Source organism: Schistocerca piceifrons, chromosome 1, assembly GCF_021461385.2.
Source record: "Schistocerca piceifrons isolate TAMUIC-IGC-003096 chromosome 1, iqSchPice1.1, whole genome shotgun sequence".
Classification (NCBI taxonomy): Eukaryota; Metazoa; Arthropoda; class Insecta; order Orthoptera; family Acrididae; genus Schistocerca; species Schistocerca piceifrons.
The window spans coordinates 668915696-668941899 of NC_060138.1; the positions used below are offsets into that span (position 1 = coordinate 668915696).

The 26204-nt window shown below is 39.5% G+C and overlaps 1 protein-coding gene across 1 annotated transcript in view; it reads left to right on the forward strand.

Moving 5' to 3' along the window:
• Window positions 1-24893, forward strand: part of LOC124708998 (solute carrier organic anion transporter family member 74D-like) — a 90929-nt gene extending 66036 nt beyond the window's left edge. Inside the window, exons 8-12 of the mRNA XM_047240634.1 lie at window positions 4530-4593; window positions 10211-10364; window positions 18103-18358; window positions 19111-19239; window positions 24309-24893. Of these exons, the coding sequence (XP_047096590.1) occupies window positions 4530-4593; window positions 10211-10364; window positions 18103-18358; window positions 19111-19239; window positions 24309-24472 (767 nt within the window). The 3' untranslated portion in view covers window positions 24473-24893. The remainder of the gene's footprint in view (window positions 1-4529; window positions 4594-10210; window positions 10365-18102; window positions 18359-19110; window positions 19240-24308) is intronic.
• Window positions 24894-26204: the final 1311 nt, after the last annotated feature.

Here is a 26204-nt window from a genome sequence, read left to right on the forward strand (position 1 = left end):
CTCTGCCAACAAACCAGTTGATGTACTGCCACTGTTCACACCATGAACAGCATTGAAGGTTCAGCATAGTGAACATCAATTTCTTACATTTGTGTATAATAATGATTACTTGGTATCCATATGACCACCACCTGGTGTCATAGAGGGGCCTCAAGCTAGGATAATGGAACACCAAAATCCATAGTAATGAAAATAAGACCTTAAATACAGCTGAAAGACTCATATCTACTACATATACATACAGTAACAGCTATCACCCCATGATCCATTGGAAGATGATTGTATGAAGTTTTTAACAAAGATTTGTGGACAGTTGCACAGACTCATATTCAGCGTGCTTGATAAATTACACTATCTGATCAAAAGTATCCAGACACCCGTATGTGATACAGAACTGGCCACCCACTGTCACAAGGGGCAGACCTGCCAATATAGGAGACAGGAAGTATTGTGATGTCAGTAGAGACACACTAACAGCAGAATGAGTTGCTCAGGAGACTTCAGTGACTTTAAATGTGGACTAGTCATCAAATGTTACCTTAGCAATAAATCCCTTAGGGATGTTTCAACCCTTCTAAAGCTGTCTGCCTGCCGATGTGATTGTGAAATAGAAATTTGAAGGAATTGCCACAGCTAAATCAAGATTTCATGTTTTGACAGACAGGGAGTGTCAAGCATTTGTGGGGGTGGGAGTTATTAAAAGCCACATGAAATCAGTAGAAGGAATCACTTGTGAGTTTCAAAGTGCTACCGGCAGTTCACTTCACACAATTAATATGTGTCGGAAGTTAAAAAGAATGTGGTACAATGGTCCAGCAGCATACTTCTTTAGTCAGTGCCAAGCAACACTTAAGGTGGTGTAAATAGTGACACCACTGGACAGTTAATGACTGGAAAACCATGATTTGAAGAAATGAGTTGTGCTATACCCTGTAGTAATCCCATGAGATAGTTTGGGTTTGGCAAATAGCTGAAGAATGTTGCCTGAAATCATTTGTAGTGCCGACAGTAAAGTGTGGAGGAGGTGGTGTTACGCTATGGGATGTTTCTCGTAATTATGGTGGGTCCCATTATTGTGCTTAAGGAGATGCTACAAGTGGAAGGATACAAACAAATTGTGCTACATTGTGTACTACATACAGTAATGGAACAGTTCAGATACGTTGACTGTATCTGTCAGCATGACAATGCAATCTGTCATACAGTAGCATCTGTGATGCAGTAGTGTGCAGACAACACTACTCCTAAAATGAAATGGCATGCCCAAAGTCCCAATCTGAACCCAGTAGAACACTTTTGGAATGAGTTAGAATTGATTTTGCTCTAGAACTCAGCACCCAACATCAGTGTCTTCCCTAGTTTCAGCTTTTGAGGAAGAAAGGGTTGCCATTCTTCCACAGACATTGACATCTTATTGAAATTATCCCCATCAGAGTTCACCCATCATAAAGGTGAGTCATGGATTAATGTTGACCAACAGGTGTTGTGTGAAACTCAGTTCACTCTTTTGGTTCAAAAGATGCACATGGCAACCCAGGGAATGGCTCGAGTTGGTTACTTTTTCCTGATTTCCAGAAACTTTTTACAATAGTTCCACACTGCTATCTGGTACACAGATGAAGTTCTTATTAAATGTTAGGCCAGATATATGATTTGCTTGGAGGCCTACGTATCGAACATAACTTGGTTCATTGTTTTCAAAGGGTATCTCTTAGATATGAGTCTAGTGTGAGGAAGTGTTGTAAAACCAATACTGGTAATAATGTACATACATGATTTGTTAGATAATGTAAGTATCTGTCTAAGATTACTCTTGGAGTATGTATGTATATAAAAAGTGGTTGCATTAGAATAATGAAGTGATATTCTCACTAAAATAGAACTGCCTAAAAATAAGTTACCTGTCTATCTCATTCTCGAGTATCAGTGAAAGATGTGGAATCCTTAACAAGTTGGGTTGATTCAATAATTAAAAAAGATTAATATAGCTCCCTGTATCAGCTATAGTTTGTTTTGGGAATGTAGAAACATCTGAGAAATGTTCAGCAGTATCCAGTGGCAGATGCAATAGAAAAGAATTGCTCAGCATATTCTTAGAGTCATGCAATAAGATGCGTTAACAATCTTTTACTTCCTCCCTTATACAACTCATGTAATTATTATGCCTGAAAAATTGGATAAATTTGAGCATACCCAGCAGTGTGTCAACAGTCTCATTTATACAACTCATGTAATTATTATGCCTGTAAAATTAGAGAAATTTGAACATATCCAGCAGAGTGTCACAGTTGCTCTTCCTAACATGATATACATCCTATATATCTTTGGCAATAAAATGTATAGTAGCTCTCATAGTATTGATTTCTACTTCAAGTGTAAAAGCTACTTGACTGTTTCAGTAAAAAGCAAAGTCGTGTGACATGGTTGGCTGGGGGACACCAAGTGAAGGTTCAGCCACCTAATCTACATCTAGATCACTATTCTGCAATTCATATCCAAGTGCCCACTACTCCCACACTATTTCTCAACTGTTCCACTCTTGTACAGCAGTGGGAAAAATAACACCTAAATCTTATCACACAAGATGTGATGTGCCCTAATTTCCTACTATTATGGTTTCTCCCTATGTATACTACGCGACCAAAAGTATCTGGACACCTGGTGGAAAATGACTTAGAAGTTCATGGTGCCCCCCATCAGTAATGCTGGAATTCAGTATGGTGTTGGCCCACCTTTAGCCTCGATGACTGCTTCCACTCTCATAGGCATACATTCAGTCACCTGCTGGAAGGTTTCTTGGGGAATGGCAACCCATTCTTCACAGAGTGCTGCACTGAGGAGAGGTATTGATGTCGGTTGGTGAGGCCTGACATGAAGTCAGCATTCCAAAACATCCCAAAGGTGTTCTATATGATTCAGGTCAGGACTCTGTGCAGGACAGTCCATTTCAGGGATGTTATTGTCATGTAACCACTCTGCCACAGGTCGTGCATTATGAACAGATGCTGGCTCATGTTGAAAGATGCAGTCACTATCCCCAAATTGCTCTTCAACAGTGGGAAGCAAGAAGGTGCTTAAGACATCAACATAGTCCTGTGCTGTGACAGTGTCATGCAAAACAACAAGGGTTGCAACCCCCTCCAGGAGAAACACGACCACACCATAACACCACTATCTGCGAATTTTACTGTTGGCACCACACCCACTGGCAGATGATGTTCACCCAGCATTCACCACACCCATTCCCTGCCATCAGATTGCCACATTGTGATTCGTCACTCCAAACAACATTTTGGAATTCAGTATGGTGTTGGACCACCTTAGCCTGTCAAATCATCCAGTATTAGCAGTCCTTACACCAAGCATTACACCTTTGGCATTTACTGGCATGATGTGTGGCTTATGAGCAGCCATTCGACCATAAAACCCTATTTTTCTGACCTCCTGCTGAACTATCATAGTACTTGCAGTGGATACTGATGCAGTTTGCAATTCCTGTGTGATGGCCTGTATAGATGTCAGCCTATTACACATTGTGACCCTCTACAACTGTTGGCAGTCTCTGTCAGTCAACAGATGAGGCTGGCCTGTATGCTTTTGTGCTGTATGTGTCCTTTCATGTTGCCACTGCACTATCACATCAGAAACAGTGGACCTAGGGATGTTTAGGAATGTGGAAATCTTGTGCACGGATGTATGACACAAGTGACACCCAATCACCTGACCACGTTCAAAGTCCATGAGTTCTGTGGAGCACCCAATTCTGCTCTCTCATGATGTCTAATGACTACTGAGGTCGCTGATATGGGGTACCTGACAGTAGGTGGCATCACAAGGCACCTAATATAAAAACATGTTTTTGGTGGTGTCCAGAAACTTTTGATCACATAGTGTAGGTGGGAGTGAATAACATATTTTTAAATTCAGAGGAGACAGATGATGTTTGCAATTATTTGAAAAGATATCAAAGCACCTTTGCTTAAATGATTGCCACTCCAAATCACATATCATGCCTGTAGCACTGCCTCCCCTATTTTGCAACAGTACAAAACGAGCAGCCCTTATTTTAACATTTTTGTTGTCCTCCATCGATCTTGTCTGGTAGGATATCATACCACACAGAAACATTAGCAGGGGATAGAAAAGTGTAGCTGTCTTTGGTTTGCTTTCCTCGAAACATCTTCTGTGTGATGATTCTGCATTGGAAAGGTTTTCCCTAACTTTCTGCACACTGGTACCTTTCCTTCATGAAGTGTGAGAGCTAAATGGTCAATTAGCGATCATTAATAGATTTACCTGACAGAAACACAGTATCGATACAGATTTAGACTGTTCAAAAGGAGAGGAAATTCGCAAATGCGGTTAGTAATATATTGTCAGTATTACAAACATAGCAGCTCTTATTAGAGAAGCAAAACTCAATCTCTGATGTTATATTTCTGTATAATTAATTAACTGTAAGATGGAGAAATGAATTTCTTATACTTATAATTATATACATGTTATCTATTTCTTTTTATTTCTAACAGGTATGGGGATATTAATGTTTATTGGCTGTCCAATGGATGATTTTGCTGGACTTGAAATAGGAAGGTAAGAAGGAAAATTTAATGGTATCCTAAGTGTTAACATTTATCTATGAATGTGTTACAACAGAAATTTTGATTTGTATTTCTCAGACTAATATTTAATTTGGTTTGGTTTTGTTTGTCAAAGAAACAGAGTAACATTGGTAAATATTTCTCTCTTTACCAACAACAGTAAAAATGCTGTATGATTGATCATACTAATGCATGGTTGATAGTAGTCAAAATGTTAATAGCAGATGTTCTGTACTAGACCTGGTGGGGAGCAAATAAGCAACTTTATCTAACCAAACAAAGCAAGACTTCAGTTTAGAATACAGATGTACACTGGAGAGCCAAAGAAACTGGTACACGCTTCCTAATATTGTGTATGGCCCCTGTGAGCACACATAAGTGCCACAGCACAACACGGCATGTATTCTGCTAATGTCTGAAGTAGTTCTGGAGGGAACTATGAATCCTGCAGGGCTGTCAATAAATCTGTCAGTATATGAGGGGGTGGAGATCTCTTCTGAACAACATGTTGCAAGGCATTCCATATGTTCCCAGTAGTGTTCGAGTCTGGGGATTTTGGTGGTCAGTGGAAGTGTTTAAACTCAGAACAATGTTCCTGGAGCCACTATGTAGCATTTCTGGATGTGTGGGGTGTTGCATTGTCCTGCTGGAATTGCCCATGTCTGTCAGAATGCACAATAGACATGAATGGATGCAGGTGATCCGACAGGATTCTTACATATGTGTCACCCATCAGAGTCATATCTAGACATATCAGGGCTCTCATATCACTACAATCACTACAACTGCACATGCCTCAGACCATTACAGAGCCTCCACCAGCTTGAACAGTCCCCTGCCGACATGCAGAGTCCATGAGGTTGTCTCCATACCGGTTCATGTCCATCCACTCTATACAATTTGTAACGAGACTCATCTGATCAGGCAACATATTTCCAGTCATCATCAGTCCCATGTCACTGATGGCAGACCCAGGCGAAGCATAAGGCATTGTGTTGTGTGGTCATCAAGGGCACACAAGTGGGCCTTTGGCTCTGATGGCCCATATCAATGATGTTTTGTTGAATGGTTCATACGCTGACACTTGATGATGGCCCAGCATTGAAATCCGCAGCAATTTGCAGAAGGGTTGCACTTCTGTCATGTTGAATGATTCTCTTCAATTGTCATTGGTCCCACTCTTGACGGATCTTTTTCCGGCTGCAGCTATTGAGAGATTTGATATATTAGCAAATTCCTGATATTCACGGTACTCTCATGAAATGGGCGTATGGCAAAATCCCCACTTCAAGGCTCCCTCAGAGAGGTTGTGTCCCATCGCTCATGTGCCGACTATAACACCACGTTCAAACTCACTTAAATCTTGATAGCCCCCCATTGTAGCAGCAGTAATCACTCTAACAACTGTGCCGACACTTGTCTTACACAGGCATTGCCGACCGCAGTGCTGTATTCTGCCAGTTTACATATCCATATTTGAAGGCCCATGTCTATACCATTTTCTTTGGCACTTCAGTGTAGGAGTGATATGCTTTAACAAGACAGGGGATAGAAATTAGTAGTGAGTTTATAGAGATCAACATATTCTAAAATTAAAACAGCTACCCTAAGGAAAGATTTTGTGGAGACGGAAAAGAAATCAAATATACAGTGATCAAAATCATTGGAACTTTTGATCTTGTATGAGATGAAAAAAAACATGTATGTCAATTGGATGATCACATTTTCACACTGTAAACAGTCTGCCGGTATGCACTTGCTTGTTACTTGAATAGTCAGAACGTATGTGTGAGGTGTAAAAGCACGATAGATGAGAAATGTTTGTGTTACTTGCTGTTAGAAATTTTACAAACAGTGGAGACTTGAATTAAAGAAAAAAAAATTTGTGGAAATGCTAATATTAGAAAATTTACACATCATTAATAATGTAATCAACAATGAGAAAGTACATTCTGATCCAAAAAACAATGCATCACAAAGGAGTTATGCAAAATCGTCGTAAACTGCTATTCATTCACATATCAATGCAAAATACAAAATTGTATACTGATGGATGAATGTGTGACACTGCAGTGCAATTTCACTGCGTAGGTTGGAAGGATGATAAACAGGGGATACGTTGATACCAGGGCATAAACTATTCATGAATTTCATTCTGTGTAGTCAGTTGTGCAGTAACTATGCCTCGCAGGCAGGTGCATGAACAATGTGAGCAGATGTCAGCATTTGTGAGAGGGCATGGAGCTGGGCTCAAAGAAGATGGTTAGAGTAAGTGGCTAATTGTTCGACATATGAATAGGTGCACTGCCACTAATCAATGATGTTGGCAGCAATGGGTGAACCACAACTGAACACAGGTTCAAGAAGTAAGCAGTTGACCTAGAGAGACAACAGAATGAGGAGGCCAAAGAGTCATCAGAGATGCACTTTGAGTGTTAGATTTATCATTACTATCAACCCGACATGCAAATGGTGCTTCAATGACAAGGACCATTAATAGATGGCTCACAGAATAGGGGCTGAGCTCACCTCGTGCTGACCATCATTGACCTCTGTACACCAATGAGACCGTTGGCAGTGACGTTGAGCACATACAGCCTGAATCTTATTGACTGGAGTAGAATTGTCTCCAGTGATGAGTCCCACTTTGAACTGAGCCCCAATGACTGGCAAAGACGTGTATGTAGATGCCCCAGACAGCAGTGGGATAACAACCTGACTGTCCCCTGCCACAACACGGCCTGACAACTGGAGTGATGGTCTGGGTGCCATTACATTTCATAGCATGACACTTCTTTGGTTATCATCTGCGGCACCCTTACAGCACAGTGGTATGTCGATGATATTCTACACCATGTTTTGCTGCCCTTCGTGGCAAGCCATACTGGGCTTATGTTTCAGCAAGATAAGCCCACCCACACAAAGTGAGAGTTTCTACTGCTTGTCTTCATGCTTGCCAAACCATACTTTGGCTAGTAAGGTCACGCCCTCCAACCAGCTCAGGATTTTAATGATCTAATGCACCAATTGGACAGAATTTGGCATGATATTCCTAAGGAGGACATTCACTAATTCTATCAAGAAATGCTACGCCAAATAATTGATTCTGTAAGTGGAAGAAGTGGACCAACACATTATTGACTTGCTCAGTTTATGAAGCTCTTTCTTTTGAATAAATCATCCACATTTAATCATTTATTTGTCTGTACATGTAAATCTCATCCACCACTTTCCTTTCCATCCAGTCACTCAGTTAATATAACACTGGAACTACCATTCGTCTACCATGAATATATATTTTTGTTCTTGGAGAGCACCAGTTTGTCACAAGCACTTCACAGAAAACAACAAAAAAGCAATATTTTTTACAGTTGCATTATTTTTTGGCACCACTGGCTGATACACGTGCTACTCACCTACAATAATTTATGTTGCTCCTTTTTTTTTTGGCACTCTGTCATACAGTCATCCTGATTATTTTACATTGCATCAGCATCTTTTATCCAAGTGCCTGGCCAAAAGTACATCTACTTCACATACATAATCAATAACAGAGTGGGTCATCCTATCATCAAAAGATACAGATGTTTTTGCTATTCATACTTATAATATAAAAGCATAAAATTTAAGCACCTAATTTTAGTGGTTTAGAAGTTACCATAAAACAAATTGCAATAAAAGTTTTTATTTGGCCTGGATCAAGCAATGAGTCAACAATTGAGAAATTGCTGCACTCTTATTGTCAGTGAAGTACTCTTTCAAGAAGGATAATGTTTCAAGATGATGTTAAAACAAGAGTGAACTTGTTTTTAGCACCTCTATCCTTTAATTTGTGCCGATGTTTCCAATTCATAGCTCAAATTCTCATCTGGCCATCCACAATTAGTTTTTCTGTAGTTTTTATATATCAATAAAAGCAATTTACTGGATGATTCCTTTGAAAAGACCGCTACCAGTTTCCTCCCTTCCCCTTTTCCATTTTGAATGTGGGCTTCATCTCTAATGACTTCAATGTTGAGACTTTAAATGTCATCATCATGAATCGAGTCACATGTGAAATGTGAAAAATGAAAATGGTGGTAAGTACCACCAAATATCACAGGCCATCTCTTGTGAGGCATGCTAACAAAACTGAGAAAAAATCTTGGATTTTGTCATATTGTGGCTCAGCATCAGGGAAGATTGACCAACTCCTGAAGATACATAGCACTGAATCAGTCATCTTCCAGCAAAAATACTGTGAAGGATGATATGCCTCACAATGTGTACATTTATAAGATAAGTTGTGACTGTGGCTACTGTTACACTGGGCAAACAATGTCCACTGCAGAACAAGGTGAGTTAAAACGTGAGAGGTGTTTACACCTACACAATACCAATAAATCAACAGAACACAACTTTCTAAAGGGATACTGAATTATGTTTGACAACACCTCTGTCTTTACAAAGACAAATGATTTCTATGAAGCAACTTAAATTTAAGCCCTAGTAAACTATCTTTATAAAGACAGCAGCCTGTAAATTAGTACAGTGTGTAGCTCATTCAGGATGAAGCAGGCACATGTTAATACTGTCTTACTTTTGGGTATGGGCAGAGCGGCCTGTGACATTACAGCCAGCAGCCAAGCCATACAAGCACAATGTCTTCAGTGACACAGCCCTCAGTTACTACTTGTCAGTGGCTAAGGAGTCTCAGCAGAAACCTGCCAGAAATTAAACCACTTGGCAGGCTGGAAGCCTAGGGAAATTTTATTATCTTTCCTCCTTTGTAGGAGTTTAATCTTAGAGCAGTTATTGTTGGGTAGTACACACTGAATCAGATAATATTTCATCCAAGAAATACTTTACTATATCAACAAAACAATGTGTTCCAGAATGCTAAAAAAATTCTCACATCTAGAAGCAGCAGTCACATACAGTGGTGTTTCTTCAGTGAAGGTACCATTTATAAAAGATGATGGCAAACCATAAAAGTAGCAAAATAAGATAAGATTCTGCAATCCAGAAACAGCCTCATCAAATATGTTACTATAGTTGCCAACAGTTACATTTTTCTGTAATACTGCTCACATTCACAGCACTCTGCTCTTTCATGTTTTTTCTAATAATATTGGTGTTGTATGGACATAACCACAGGCAGCAATGTTTCTTTGTCTGTAGTTCCAGTTTACTTCCTGTTGCTGTCTCACAGTCAAGAGTTTCCTTATGACAGTATAAGACAAAAAAGAACATTTCTTCTTTCTGTTCACCATATTTGATACATCTGATCAAGATACCCATATACTCATAAGCAAATTTAAATTATAAGACTTACTCTTCAATGCCTCTGTTGTCTAGAGCAAGAGTGAAAAAATTCATGCTGTCTTAGGAGAAGATTAAATGCAAATTTTGTATGAAAATGCTCCAAAAAAATTCTACACCAGCATGAAGACATGCAAGTATCAGTGCCCCAGAATGAACTAATACATCTCTCAGGAATGTCAGCTTGTCTCACAGATTTTCAGAACACAATCTTGTGCTGGTTTGCAATACAAAAAATTTCAATATCAACCACCTAAAAGTAATAAGTGCATTATTGAAATAACTGTATAGAATCATTCTGCTTTCAGGACACCAAGCTTTAAGCCAGTTTGTGAAACAAATTGCAAGTGTGATGAAAGTAAATTCAGCCCTATTTGTGGAAATGATGGTCGGACCTATTTCTCAGCATGCCATGCTGGTTGCCAGAATTACACCAAAGATCAAGAAGAAAACATAAATTCAGTACGTATTACTCCTTCAATCTTCTAACTTCTACACAGACAATCATGAACGAATTATGCACATAATTGAAATTATATGAATATTTGTTTTATTGCTTCTTTGGAGTACCTATTGGAGTGTGATATGTTTTTGAACTTTACTCATTACAAGAAATTCTCAAGTCCACATTTATAGTACTATGTAAACAGTCTCCCTAATTGCAATGACTGTAGTTGTGTATACTAATTATATATCACAAATGTATTAAATTGCCCATTCAGCAATAAAGGAATATATATGTGATTAGGAGAGAAGAACTGAATAGACTCATATAATTACAGTATAATAAAAAAATCGTTTACGAAACTGGAGGGTCCTCCACCACATATAAAATAAATAGCTGTGATACCAAATTTAAGCCCATTTGTAAAAGAATCAAAAAGAAATGCAGAAACTGAATAAAATTCACAAATTATAGTTAATGAACTTAGAACACAGTAAGTGGCCACTGCTTTCAAGTAGTAAAGAGAATTAACAACAGGAAGAAATGGAATCCAACACAATTTCCTGTACTATGCTGATCATCAGCATATCTTATACCATCAGAGCATGATCAGTTGTGAACGTAGTTCTACCATATATCATTTTTGTTGTAATCACTGTACAGCTCTATTAGCATAACCATCAACTAGGTGTCCAGTCACATGCACAGCCACCCTAAACTCTGCGCACTCAGAAGCCCTGTTGTGTAGCACTGTTGGTCAGGACAGCACAGTAGACTTGTACAGCTGCTTTACAATGAATTAATTTTTATCCTGTGCCAGTCCTCTTTTGTACCATAATAACTTTTCTGAAACATACAGGTGGGAATGTCAACATGTCGTGTGGTCCTGTCAACATCCTCCCCTTCCAGCCACAACCCCCATTAATTCATGTTCTGCAGCTATTCAGTCTCATTTCCATGCCTCTGTACTGGCCACCAATGTTTTCACCTCATTTCTCATTCCCTTACATTTTGGTAGCTTTATACTTCTTGTGTCACACTACTTTATGTTCAGCTTTGCATCTTACTTTGTCATTCTTCGGCCTCACTTCTTTCCCTGAATCCTTTACCCTTCCATTTATTTTTATCTTTCCAGCACCCCACCTAAGATTACCAATCAAACTATTTGTGCTGTACTTTGTATATGTTTTCCCTGACACTAAGTTCAGTAGAGAAACAATCATCACAGTTTTCTATTATTAGATTAAAATTTACTTTGTATGGGAAGTAACTGATCATTTCATATCCTTTTCCAGGATTTTCTATTGTCATTAAAATGTTACACCACCTGATATTTGTTTTTATGTGACTGATGCCGTTTTGAACAGAATGCTAAGACTGTATCCCACTTGACAGAAAACATTGTTTGCCATTTACCAAATGTAACATTGCACTGATGGCAATTTTTTCGAGAGATTAAGATATCTTTTTGTCAATTACCTGTAGTGCACTGTGACACAGTTAGTCTCCATCTCTTAGAAAATGGTATATATTTAGCAAACAGTTTGCATTTCCCAGTACTTTTTAAACTGACAAAATTCTAAAAAATAAAAGCGATTGGCACAAAATTTAGTCGCAATGAATGTTTAGTGTATTCGTACAAGTAATGCATTTGAAAATATAAAGCTAAATTTTATTTCAACAGTATGGAAAGAATAGATTGCTACTAACCACATGAGGAGTTGTTGGGTTACAGAACTGAAAAAGAATGCTCGAAATATTCAGCATTCTGACTACGTCCTTCTTCAGATGTAGAAAACTCCAACACAATCATGCAAGCACAACTCACACACACACACACACACACACACACACACACACACACACACACACACACACAGTCATCATCACCTCTGGCCACTAAGGCCTGACTGCAGTTTATCTGGTGTGAGTGGCAGTCTAACTGGGGTTGGTAGTGGGGGTACAGAAGATGCATGGGGCTAAGATGGGAAGAGATAGTAGGGTAGGGGTGGAGCATGCAGGGACATAGTGGGGGTGGGATGAGCTGCTAGGTGCGGTGCCATGATTTGGGGGGGTAAGGCTCTGAGAGTGAAGTAGAGAAGGGTACATTGTCAGGATAGAAGGCATGTGTTAACTGAAAGACGGCCGAGTTGTGAGGGGAGTGCGGGGAGAGGAGGAAGCAAGCACTGGCCGGTGAGGGGCGAGGGGAGAGGAGCCGTTGGGGGCGGGGGGGGGGGGGAGGACAAGGCATGCCTACCAGTTGCAGTGCTGGCACTACAAATTGTGCGTCATGCTTACACGAAAGCAGACGAAAGGCTTGGAAGTAAAACTCGCTTTAAATGTTGTTCGTAAACAAAACTGAAATCGTCATGTACATTAAAATTAATCCCTAGTATGCGCTCACAAACCATTCATCTGATTGCAATGAAACGAGATTGCCAGTGCACAATGTCTGGATGTTCTAACAATGCATTCCTCTTGTTTTCCACCTTACACCATATGAATCCCATAGACAAAAGTACTTTTCTCAGCGAGACAATACTCCACTTCCAGCCTATTTTGTCGTGCAAAACTGGAAGCAGTGTTGGTAGGCTCGGCACAATCTTCCGCACTGAATAAAATTCCTTTATCGTGTCGCAAATGACACGCTGGTTGAAATCATCGATCATTACTTTGATTTCTCCACTTCTTTTCCTAAGTTCAAAGTGAGAGAAAGATTTATAAGAAAATGCCTTCTGCACTGCATGTATTTTTTTGAATTTGGAAATGTACTGTAATATGAATGTGTTTCGAAATAATACAAAAACCAGTTTCAATACAAAGCAATACGGTAGCAAGGAAAAATGAAATATAAAGTAATTTTGACGAAATAGGGGGCTCCTTCAAAGTGATCGCGAACAAAATATCTGAAATGGAAATTCACCTTTTCTTGCCACACGTTTGTGGTGATACGCCAAGATGATTCTTGGAAAACTGTTTGAATCTTCCAATGCTACGCATGCTTTGTCCTGTGTATGTAGCAGCTCTCACTGACGATTTGTAAATGGGGTGAAGCAATTTTTTCTGCTCCCTTTCCCTTTCGCTGCATTAAATCACATGCAATATAATTTTGTGAGCATCGCTATGTGATACTGGTTTCCTTCTAACCGTAGGCCTACCCGTAGGGGTTGTTGGCGACTCCCGAGATGGGCCAGTAACTGCCTCTTCACTCATTTTGATAATGTTTAGCACAACTGCACAATAAAAACACGCAGGACAGTACAGCGCAAAACAATAACGAAGCAGACGACAATGGCTACCTTGTACAACACAGTCAGCTATGTAATGTTGGCAGCAGTCAAAACTGCGTGCCTACCGAAGCCTCCCGAAGTTTACCGACTTCTACCGATTCAGGACTAGGGAGAGGTCTGCCATCTAAAAGTTCACACACTGTAATACCAAAGTGGCATCAGGGAAGGGGATAGGCAGGTGGAGAACAGAGACTAGCAAAGACTGAGGCCAAGGGGATTATAGCGATGAAGAATATGTTGCAAGGAGAGTTCCCACCTGTGCAGTTCAGACAAGCTAGTGTTGGTGGGAACTCTCACTGAAATGTGTCCTTCATGCTCAACAAACCCCTAGTCTCAACCTTTGCTGCTCCCTGTTCACCGCCTGCCTATATTCTTCCCTGCTCCACTCCAGATCTACACATTCCTTATATACCACCAACACATCTGCATAGGCCTTTACCCTTCTTTACTTCTCTCTTCTACCCCTTCCCCCTCAGCCAGCACAGCCTACCAAGGGCTGCACCTAGTAGCCCATCCTGTCCCCATCATTTTACAGCATGCTCCCATAGACAGCACTACTGTATTTTCCCATCCCTGCCCTGCTATCCCACTCCCTTCCCACCCCATAAATTTTCCAGACACCCACTACCCATCGCAGCTACATTGCTGCTCACCTCAGAAAGGTCACAATTGGGCCTTAGCATCAGGAGATAACAGCGGCCTCATATTGTGTGTGTGTGTGTGTGTGTTTGACTGAATGTGTTTTCTCTACATCTAAAGGACGACTTAATCCAAAAGCTGAATATTTCCAGCAGCCTATCTGCAACTAACACCACCTCTGTGTGGTAATTAGCAATCTACCCTTTCCATACTGTTGTTACTATATCTTGAATTTTCCATTGTTCAGTTTCATTGCATTGCTGACAGACTACATTATATCAGACTAAACTTTTAGGTATTTAAATGAGGTGGGCCAAATAACTTCCAAAAAGAAATAACTTTAAATGAGAAGAAATCGTAAATATGTCCTAGTGGGTTCACCTGTGAGGACATTTTTCTCTCTGGTTTATCTGACATAGTTCTTTTCCAATGATGCAAATATCACAAATGATCCCAACAATCAGGTGTCAGTTGAGAACTCTTGACTTAAAAATACGATTATTTTCTGAAAATGGCCTCCTCTCTGAAATTGTGAAACAACACCCTCGTTTCTTAACAGCAAGGAAGTGTAACATCATTGCATTGTCAGTATTTTCGGTAGTATGCATGTGCAGATAATTAAACTGTAGTACATTGGAATGACCGCTAGTCAGACACAAGCACAGTGCATGTAGTACCAGTGAGGTTGCTGTCCGCATGTAGAATGGAGAAGACTTGTCATCTATCTGAGTTTGACCAAGGGCAAATTGTGATGGTCCAGAGGCACGGCATGAGCATTTCGGAAATTGCACGACTTGTTGGGTGTTTGCCAGTGTTGTGGTGTCTTCATCACATGAAGGCAAAACCAAGGTGAAACCATGTCCAGACATCATGGGATTGGGCAGCAACCCCTCATTACAGATGTCAGATGTTGTAGGATGGGCAGGCTGGTAAAACAGGACAGGTAGTGAACTGTGGCAGAACTAACGTCAGACTTTAATGATGGCAGAGTACACATGTATCTGAACACAGTGCACTGAAAACTCCTAAGGAATGGCTTCCGCAGTTGGCGACCCATGCGTGTGCATATGTTAACACGAAGACATTGGCAATTACTACTGAAATATGCACGTGACCATCAGCACTACATGTTAGTGCAGTGACAGAGCATTGCATGGTCTTCATCATGCTGATGGGAGGCCACACATCTGTCACCTTTCAGGGAAAGAGCTCCTTGACACCTGTACTGCGGGACACACACAAGCTGGCAGAAGCTTCATTATGCTCTGGGGATCATTCACATGGGCATCCATGGGTCCAGTGCAACTTGTGAAAGGCAGCATGATGGCCAAGGAGTATCGTATACTGGTCATAGACCATGTACACCCCTTCATGACAATCATGTTTCCAGACAGCAGTGGCATTTTTCTAGATAATGTGCCTTGTCACCAGGGCAGGAGTGTGATTTGAGAAACACAGTAGCGAGTTCCAATTGATATGCCGACTCACCAGATATGAACCTAATTGAACACACCTGGGATGTGATTGAATGTGGCATCAGAGTTCATCAGCTCCCTTCCCAGAATTTATGATAATTAGGTGACTTGTGTGTGCAGATGTGGTGCCAACTCCCTCCAGCAACCTACCGAGGCCTTATTTCTTCCATGCCATAATGCGTTGCTGCTGTTAGTCATGTCCAAGCTGGACATACCAGCTATTATGCAGGTAGTCATAATTTCTGGCTGATCTGTGTAAATGTATTTTAGTCTCTTTCAAAGATGCTTGTCCCATTGTTACAGTTGATAGTTATAAGCACAGCAAATCTTCCTTTTGAACATTACCATCATATGGTGTGCTGCTCCTTTCAGTTGTCACTCTCCTGCCTGAAAGTTACTCTAGCCAGGATGGAGCTCAGTTTTACATTAATAAACAATTCACTTGAAGGGGTTACTGAAACTTACAATAATTCATTCCAGTTTTAATCCAGTAGTGAAGCCAGCACTAACATATGACCAAATCTTCCTCTGTTCTTGAAATATTTAATTTTATTGCCACAAAACATTGTGACAACTTATCTAGTACACTCCTGGAAATGGAAAAAAGAACACATTGACACCGGTGTGTCAGACCCACCATACTTGCTCCGGACACTGCGAGAGGGCTGTACAAGCAATGATCACACGCACAGCACAGCGGACACACCAGGAACCGCGGTGTTGGCCGTCGAATGGCGCTAGCTGCGCAGCATTTGTGCACCGCCGCCGTCAGTGTCAGCCAGTTTGCTGTGGCATACGGAGCTCCATCGCAGTCTTTAACACTGGTAGCATGCCACGGCAGCGTGGACGTGAACCGTATGTGCAGTTGACGGACTTTGAGCGAGGGCGTATAGTGGGCATGCGGGAGGCCGGGTGCACGTACCGCCGAATTGCTCAACACGTGGGGCGTGAGGTCTCCACAGTACATCGATGTTGTCGCCAGTGGTCGGCGGAAGGTGCACGTGCCCGTCGACCTGGGACCGGACCGCAGCGACGCACGGATGCACGCCAAGACCGTAGGATCCTACGCAGTGCCGTAGGGGACCGCACCGCCACTTCCCAGCAAATTAGGGACACTGTTGCTCCTGGGGTATCGGCGAGGACCATTCGCAACCGTATCCATGAAGCTGGGCTACGGTCCCGCACACCGTTAGGCCGTCTTCCGCTCACGCTCCAACATCGTGCAGCCCGCCTCCAGTGGTGTCGCGACAGGCATGAATGGAGGGACGAATGGAGACGTTTCCTCTTCAGCGATGAGAGTCGCTTCTGCCTTGGTGCCAATGATGGTCGTATGCGTATTTGGCGCCGTGCAGGTGAGCGCCACAATCAGGACTGCATACGACCGAGGCACACAGGGCCAACACCCGGCATCATGGTGTGAGGAGCGATCTCCTACACTGGCCGTACACCACTGGTGATCGTCGAGGGGACACTGAATAGTGCACGGTACATCCAAACCGTCATCGAACCCATCGTTCTACCATTCCTAGACCGGCAAGGGAACTTGCTGTTCCAACAGGACAATGCACGTCCGCATGTATCCCGTGCCACCCAACGTGCCCTAGAAGGTGTAAGTCAACTACCCTGGCCAGCAAGATCTCCGGATCTGTCCCCCATTGAGCATGTTTGGGACTGGATGAAGCGTCGTCTCAGGCGGTCTGCACGTCCAGCACGAACGCTGGTCCAACTGAGGCGCCAGGTGGAAATGGCATGGCAAGCCATTCCACAGGACTACATCCAGCATCTCTACGATCGTCTCCATGGGAGAATAGCAGCCTGCATTGCTGCGAAAGGTGGATATACACTGTACTAGTGCCGACATTGTGCATGCTCTGTTGCCTGTGTCTATGTGCCTGTGGTTCTGTCAGTGTGATCATGTGATGTATCTGACCCCAGGAATGTGTCAATAAAGTTTCCCCTTCCTGGGACAATGAATTCACGGTGTTCTTATTTCAATTTCCAGGAGTGTAATAGAAAAAACTCTGTCATGTATCAACATAGCATGAAAAACAATTAATTTTGGATAAATTCCTATAGAAGTATATGGTGTGTATCAGGCAGGGACATCTGTAGTCACATCTTTTGTCGAGTTGCAGAACTGTATACAGTTTTGTGTACTAAATCACTTCCCAACAGTAATTCTAACATCAGCATAATGAATGTGTAATTGACTGTACTTTTTGTACATAATGTTTTACCTCATATAGGAGCTATGAAATGAGATTCCAACTAAAAATATGGACTCAATTTCAACTTTCTCATTATTGATTTTTTAATACTGTAGGATCTAACAAAATCTTTCTCTCTTTCAGTTTACAGATTGTATCTGTATGAAGCCAGAGGGAGACAACTACACATTAGCTGAACAAGATGCTTTATCCATGGCACACATCGGTTATTGTGATTTGAAGTGTGACAAATTTATAGTTTATATATTGTTATTCTCAATTTTTGTATTCATACACTCTACCTCTGAAGTTGGTAGCATGTTACTTATCTTACGCTGTGTTGACCCAAGAGACAAAGCAATGGCCTTGGGCCTCATACAATTTGCCATTGGCCTATTTGGTAAGTACATTTCAGATAACAGACTAAGCATTTCTATTACATACTTGTACCTTATTATTCATAACACATTGCTTTCACAAAAACTTATTCAACTGCAAACTGAAATGTATATTTCCAATGAAATAATGGTTTAAATTGTGCAACATATATAAATATTCCATAAAAATTTGTGCCAATAACTCAAGGACACTTTACACGGTGATTACTGATCCTGGTGAACACCTAGTTCTTGAAACCTGCCATTCATTTCTTAGCAAGATAATTAATACAAGCCCAGATAAAGGAAATAGTGTAGAAAAGCTATCAGAGAAAGGAAATAATCATATGAAACAACAGGTTGAGACTAAAGAGAACCACAACAGCACTCTGACTGTATGCTCTCATAGCCTTGAATTGGAATTGTTAATGATCCCCCTTTGTGATCACACTACGATGGAAAAAACAAGCGAAAATGAGGGAAGGCTTGAAGATATACACAACAGCTCAGAAAAATGGCACCAAAATTTTTCTGAACTCTGTTATATACCAAATGTCAGTCATTTCCAGGTAGATTGTATTCTTTCCTCATTTTTGTTTATTCTTTATTCTCTCTTGTACCTCGCACATTACTCTTTATTCATTCCTGTTAGCCAAGTCTTAGCTGCTGTACTTTTGTTGATGAGTAAGTTTCTGTGCCTCTCTCTGTATGAACTGTGTCTTCATTTTTGACATTTGTGTTTGATTGTTGACTCTACTGTTTATTTTTGCTTCAGGTAATGTGCCGTGTCCTATAGTGTATGGAGCAGTCGTAGACTCTGCTTGCCTAGTTTGGGAAACAGCTTGTGGTGAAAATGGTGCATGTCGGTTGTATGATGCCAATATCTTCAGAATGTTTTATCATGGCAAGTATTTGTAACTCAGTTATTTCATACTTTTGCCACTGTTTCCTCCACATAATATGTTTAACTGTACTTCATGTACTGAAAAGTGTTGGCTGAAGACAGGTTAGTAAAGAGATTTATAGATTAATGGTTGACTTATCTGATATGTTTTTTGAAGATGGAAGCACTTATTTTTCCTACACATTTACCTACAGATACATGCTTCATTAATATGTTTTCCTTTTTTAAGTTTCTTCTACATATGAAGACTCATACAAAGTTAACAGAAATGATCAATCTGTGAACAGCTGTAAACAATGTATTTGATTTTTTTGCTAAATGCATTGTATTAGATTGTGAGATAGGGAAGTGAGTTGGATCAAATCAACTACAGTTAGTAACTGTTGATTTATCTGTTTGTAAGCACGTGCCTCTTTTATCATCAAAGTCCTGCTACAATTTTCATACATAAATCATACTCTTCATTCTCCATTTTCTTTTCAAGTGTGGTCATTGTTCACGTCTTCCCATTTCATTGCAATTTTACTAAACTAAGGATTAAACTATAATTGCAAAAAGGTGAACACAAAATGTTTAATGATAAATAATATGAGTGAAGACTGGAGATGTGGCTGATATGGCATACAGAAGAACATAAAATTATAAAATAATTCAGTAAACTGCTTTTGTTGATGCGAAGGTGGACTACTTGGTATAACTAGAAGTCATTGCGATATCGTGATCTGAAATATGTTGGTCTATTCAATCCTCTCTTCTAAGACATTTTGACAAGGGGGTTGAATTGAGGAGAATAGAGAGGGTGTGGGGAATTGTGAATATCTATGTTAACTCTGTAACAGTTTGAATTTGCAAGCCGGCTGGTGTGACCGAGTGGTTCTAGGTGCTACAGTCTGGAACCGCGCCACCGCTATGGTCGCAGGTTCGAATCCTGCCTTGGGCATGAATGTGTGTGATGTCCTTAGGTTAGTTAGGTTTAAGTAGTTCTAAGTTCTAGGGGAGTTATGGCCTCAGCAGTTGAGTCCCATAGTGCTCAGAGCCATTTGAATTTGCAATCTATAATTTTGCACATTATGGCTTGTTTAATTTATTATGTACTATGCAAAATTTTCAGTGTTTCTTGGATTTTGATAGTGTGGACAAATGAAGAAAGTAACAACTCACTTCCTGAATTTGTTTAGTTTTACTTTTCTGAATTTATTTATTCTCAGTCAAATGAAATCATTTCTGGTAATTTACAGACTGCAACAGAGAGACTGCCCATCGGGGCAGATTCTTTGTTACCATGTCAGTATGTCAAAATGGTTGTAATATTCAGTTTTTCATACAGACAGCACTGAAACTGCATTGTGTCATACACGTTTCCACACTACTTTTACTGTTCAGATTTTTCCTCTTGTTGTAAAGGTAGTGTTCCAAATTTGCTAGAAGTCAGTGTGAAGGGAATGACTTATCAGAAACAACATACATATTAGATACAGATGGATTACAACCAAGTGGGTAGTTTAATTATGCTGTATTTTCAGCAATATTTTGTGTATAGAAAATATATAACTTTATCACCATCTCTGAAAATTTTACATCAATTTCAGATGCAATCTGAAATGTGCTCATAGGATAAACTATTAAGAGTTTTATGTTAGGAATATTTTATTGTTAGGCAATCAGACAGTCCCTGACCAATTATAAACAGTTGCTATGTCTGAGACATATTAGTACTTGTCAGATGACAAAAATGGTTCCAAAATCAAACTGCTCTTCAACTGAAGTTAATATTGGCAGAAATCAGACCAACTAATTGCATTTCACTAATCACATGCGGGAACCCTTAAATATAGTGATCACAGCAGGGGAGAATGTGTCATTGGTAAGTTGTGAGGGAGAAAAGCCCAAGGTTCTGATAAATTCAACCATAGATACTCAAGTTCTTAAATTAAATATGTAATGTGACTCCATGTGAAAAGTGTTTAGATTAGATTAATTTTCATTCCAATTGATTCATAGTCAGGAGGTCCTCCAGGATGTAGAACATGTCAGAAAAACAATACTACATGACAAATATTTACAACTGAAACAAATAAGCTAATGTACCTTCCAAAGGTCCCAGGTGGAAAGATTGTCATTTTTAAAAAAATTAACACTATATGAAAGAATCATTTTACAAACACTCATTTACTAAGATTGCATTAATGCACTGAATTTGAAATTTAATTTTTTTTTATTTATAAGGTAATAAACATATAATAGAACTACTACAACACTTATTTACAATGAACACAGTGGTGCAGAAGTTATATATACACACACACACACACACACACACACACACACACACACACACACACACACACACAGAGTCACACATGCATAATTCACACACACATAGCCACTGTCATCTACAGACACTGAAACAACTGTCTCTGAGGTGAGCAGCAATCTTTGCTAGAGTTAGTACAAAATAGGAGTGGGTTGTGGAGGGGAATGGATAGCAGGGTAGTGGTGGACAAAAATGCTAGTGATGCCTATTGTAGTAGGCAGGTATGTGGTTGAGACACAACAGTCGACTGCTAGTTGCAGTGTTCAAAGGCTGTGATGAAGCAAAGGAGGGAGTGGGAGGGAAGTGGCAAAGAGGAGAGAGGTAGAGAGATGGAAAGGACTATGCTGGTGTGCTAGAAGGTATGTGTAGGCTAGATTGGGATCAGGGATGGGAAGAGGTAGGTGGAGGGCAAGGCTCAGGGACTAGTGAAGGTTGAGATTTGGAGTGTTGCAGGAACAAATGATGTAACACAGGGAGAGTTTCTCAGTAGAACCAACTGATTTGTGTATAAACAAAGATGCTGTAACTTACCAAATGAAAGCATTGGTATGTTGTATTGGTATGTAGATAGGAGACAATAAAAAACACAAACACACACACACACACACACACACATACACACACACACATTTTGAGCTTTCACAACCCAAGGTTGCTTCATCAGGAAAGAGGGAAGGAGAGGGAAAGACAAAAGGATGTGGGTTTTAAGGGAGAGGATAAAGAGTCATTCCAATCCTGGGAGTGGGAAGACTTACCTTAGGGGGAAAAAAGGACAGGTATACACCCACACACACACACACACACACACACACACACACACACACACACACACACAATATAACTTCTGCACAATTTCAGTGCAGTAATGTGTTCATTGTAAATAAGTGTGTGTGTGTGTGTGTGTGTGTGTGTGTGTGTGTGTGTGTGTGTTTGTGTGTGTAAGTACAATCTAACTTCTGCACCATTTCAGTGCAGTAACGTGTTCATTGTAAATAAGTAGTATAGTAGTTGTATTACACATTTATTACCTTATAAATAAATTTAAAAAATTTTTTTTTATTTCAAATTCAGTGCATTAGTATTTGTAAAATGATTCTTTCATACAGTGTTCGTTAAAAAATGACGATCATTCCACTTGGGAGCTCTGGAATGGTACATTAGCTTATTTGTTTGAGTTGTAAATATTTGTCATGTATTGTTGTTTTTCTGACATGTTCTACATCCTGGAGGACCTTCTCACTATGGATCAATTGGAATGAAAGTAAATCTAATCTAATCTAATCTAAGCAACACGTTACCGTCCCCAACCCCTACCCTGCTATCCCTCCCCCTCCCCATCCCAGTCTCCTCCTGACCCCACCACCCAGTTTGCTTCTCCCATCATGCACTGCACTCCTGCTTGCAGTATGGCCTTGGCTTGTGTGGTCATGTGTGTGTGTGTGGGGGGGGGGGGGGGGGAGGGGTCACTAACTGATAGTTGTATTGTTAATATCATGTTGTTGTTGTTCTTATTGTCGGTTATATGTCTCATTGATACTCCTTTAACTCTAAAATTATGTGTAATATGTGTTTACCAAAATGTACTAAATATATATAAATTCATCACAAACAGTACATGTTAAAAGAACATGTGAAAGAACAACACATAATTCAATGTTTTAATTTTCTACATATTATATAATATTAATTTTGTGTGTTTTAATTTTCAACATAATGTTAATTTTGTTTGTTTGATAGAAATTCTATCTCTGCTCTCTCTGTACACATTCACTCAATCATGGGATATCTTTTGACAATATTGCAAGGCATTGCAATGTTCATTCAGTCAACACTAGAAGGAATAACTATTTGCACTTGAATAACACTTGTACAGAAAGGCGTACGCTATTCAGCATGTTTCATTATCAATAGGCTTCCAGCAGAACTAAAAATAATAAAAAAAAAAAGAGTGATAAATCCACACCACACAAATTCAATTTGAAAGGTTTCCATGTGGAACACTCCTATTCTGTACGGTTGTTTCCCACTGTAGTTGAGACCATTTCTCTGTTGTGTGTTATTTATACATTTACTCTTTTACAAGTTTTTTCTGTGTTTTATTTATTCTTTCATTTATAAATTTTCTAATCAGCCATTGGTAAACTATGTACTGGTTCATTCCATGTCCAAGTAGCTGTGGGTCACATGATTCCATGAAACCCGACAGATAAATGGAAAAATATATATATGAGCATCTGATGCTCCATGGTGTACTGCCACTCAGTGTCATAGAGTCTCACTTCTCTCTGCAGAACAAATTAACCTTTATAAAATTAGAGCAGATGTTCTCCGACTCTTCTCCATGACCCATGACTAAGGTACAAGTACCAATGTGAATAATTCATGAATCTTATAACTTTTTCCCTTACAATGGAGATATAAAATTTGAGATTGGTTAAAGCCAACACAAATTGGGTGTTTTTGCCCTGATCATGAGCAATAAGCTAGCTACATTTTTATGTATTACAAGTTTTACTTCATTTCATTGGTTTATATGTATTTTAAATAAAAACCTTGTTCTTTTTAGTACAGTATGTTAGAGAATTTCGGCATTTATGCCAATTCGTACATTTAACTAAATGCATTAGAAGGATATTGTGTCAAGTTTCAACTACAGCTCTTAGGAATAATTCTCATTCACTGATGTTATTTTCTTCCAATTTTTGTTGCTTCCATATTTCTTGAAATTGTTGTAACTTTGGCCATTATTTTTCAGGAACAACTGGAGCAATTCTATTATGTGCCTTCTTCGTAGATGTCATTGTGTGGTACAAAGCGGGCTCTATAAATTTTGTTGAGGAACATGAGAGAGAGATGTCGAATCAAGAAGAAGAATTAAACCCGATGACAGGAAACCCCAGATCAGAAACAAGTGTCTGACAAATGCATTTGTGAGAGGATTGAGAAAGAACTTTCCAGAGTCTTCCCTCATCCCTCCATGCTCCATGATTGTTACTCAAGTGACTTCTTGCTTTAAAAACTGTGAAAAATGTTAACAGACTTGGGAAGTGGCTCTGCTAGCACTTCACCATTATATCGACTGATGACAATGGCAGGGATCTAACATTTGTTAGAACTTTTTTTCAATCTTTTAGTGACTAAAATTTATATTCAAATATTGTCATAAACTGTTAACTGATAATTTTATATTTAATTTGTGTACTGAATGTAGCAAAAGTGACTTATGTATATGTTTGATCATTGCCCCTTTGAGGCAATTTTTTATGAATGTTTTGGTACATTGCTTTTTGTAGCAATTTTAATTAGTTAATACAGATAAATATATATTTTATCTATCAAACATTGCCTATTGTGCAAATATAGTCAATGTTAGCATTTCCTTTGAAAATTTATTGAAATGGTAATCATTCCTATCTCATCAGATACTGATGGCTCAGATCACATACATTAAATTGCTACAATTTTGTAGAAATGAAGACTGCTACAAACATTTTGTAATTTTGAAATTAATCAATATTATGACCAAATAGTACAAAATAAACTGCATGATATTTTTTAAAAAAAGCTACTATGTTTGTGAAGAATTTGTAGGTTACCTGCGAGACCTACTACATATGTAGGAAAATTTCTATCCATTGGAAAAATGGAAGAAGTCTTTGACTGCAGTGACCATAAGAAACTGTGAAACATGAATCTCTACACATCTACCATTTTATGTTTACATTCAGACAGTGACACATTGGTTCACTGTGTAGTGGTTATATATCCCATACACTTGGAGCAATGTGTGCAGTAGTCTGAAACTTATTAGTCGCAATCCCAAATTGTTAATGGCCTAATATGAAATGTTACAGACAAGCGACTGAAAGAGACTCATTTTTCATAGTTTCCTGTATCAGAACCTTCACCAACAATGTTACAACCATAAATATATGTACTGTTTTACTGTTGGTTCAGCAGAACAACTCTAGTCATAAGAAGTTCTGAAGTCTTAACTATTTAGAGATAAACTGCTATTCAACATGGAAGTGGAATCTGGAACTATTATTTAAATGCCAACACAATTTCATTTCGATGTGAAGAACATTCATTCCAGAATGCAGAATGTGTTTTCACTAAACCATTGTGTGTACAGGCTGAATGCAACCTGAGGCAGTAAAAATTGTGAGTGATTCATCAGTTGTATCAGACATAAACAACTGACATGATGTATGATTTACTTGTGGAAAGACTAACATATTGAAATGAACATTGGGAGATTTTCTTAATTATGTCATCAGTGTACGTTATGATTGCTGAAAATACCATATCCACCAGTTGTGGTAGGCTTATAAAATAGCAAGAAACATTGTAAGTTAGCAGTGAAGCTAATATTTTCAGATTTGTAGTTTTTTTTCCTTCTGTAGCAAATATGCAAAATGACAAAGAAGAAGATAAGTAGACACAGAAGAAATAGTGAAGTAGGACACAGCATGGTAAGTCTCTGCAAATAAGAAAGATTTGATGAGGGGGGAGGGGGGGGGGAGAGAGAGAGAGAGAGAGAGAGAGAAATTTTATTCATTCCTTCAACTGCACAAGGCTTTAAAGTAATCCTCATGTTTGCTGAGTTTGACAGTAGCAAGAATGCATTTTTTTCTCAGTATTTGATAAA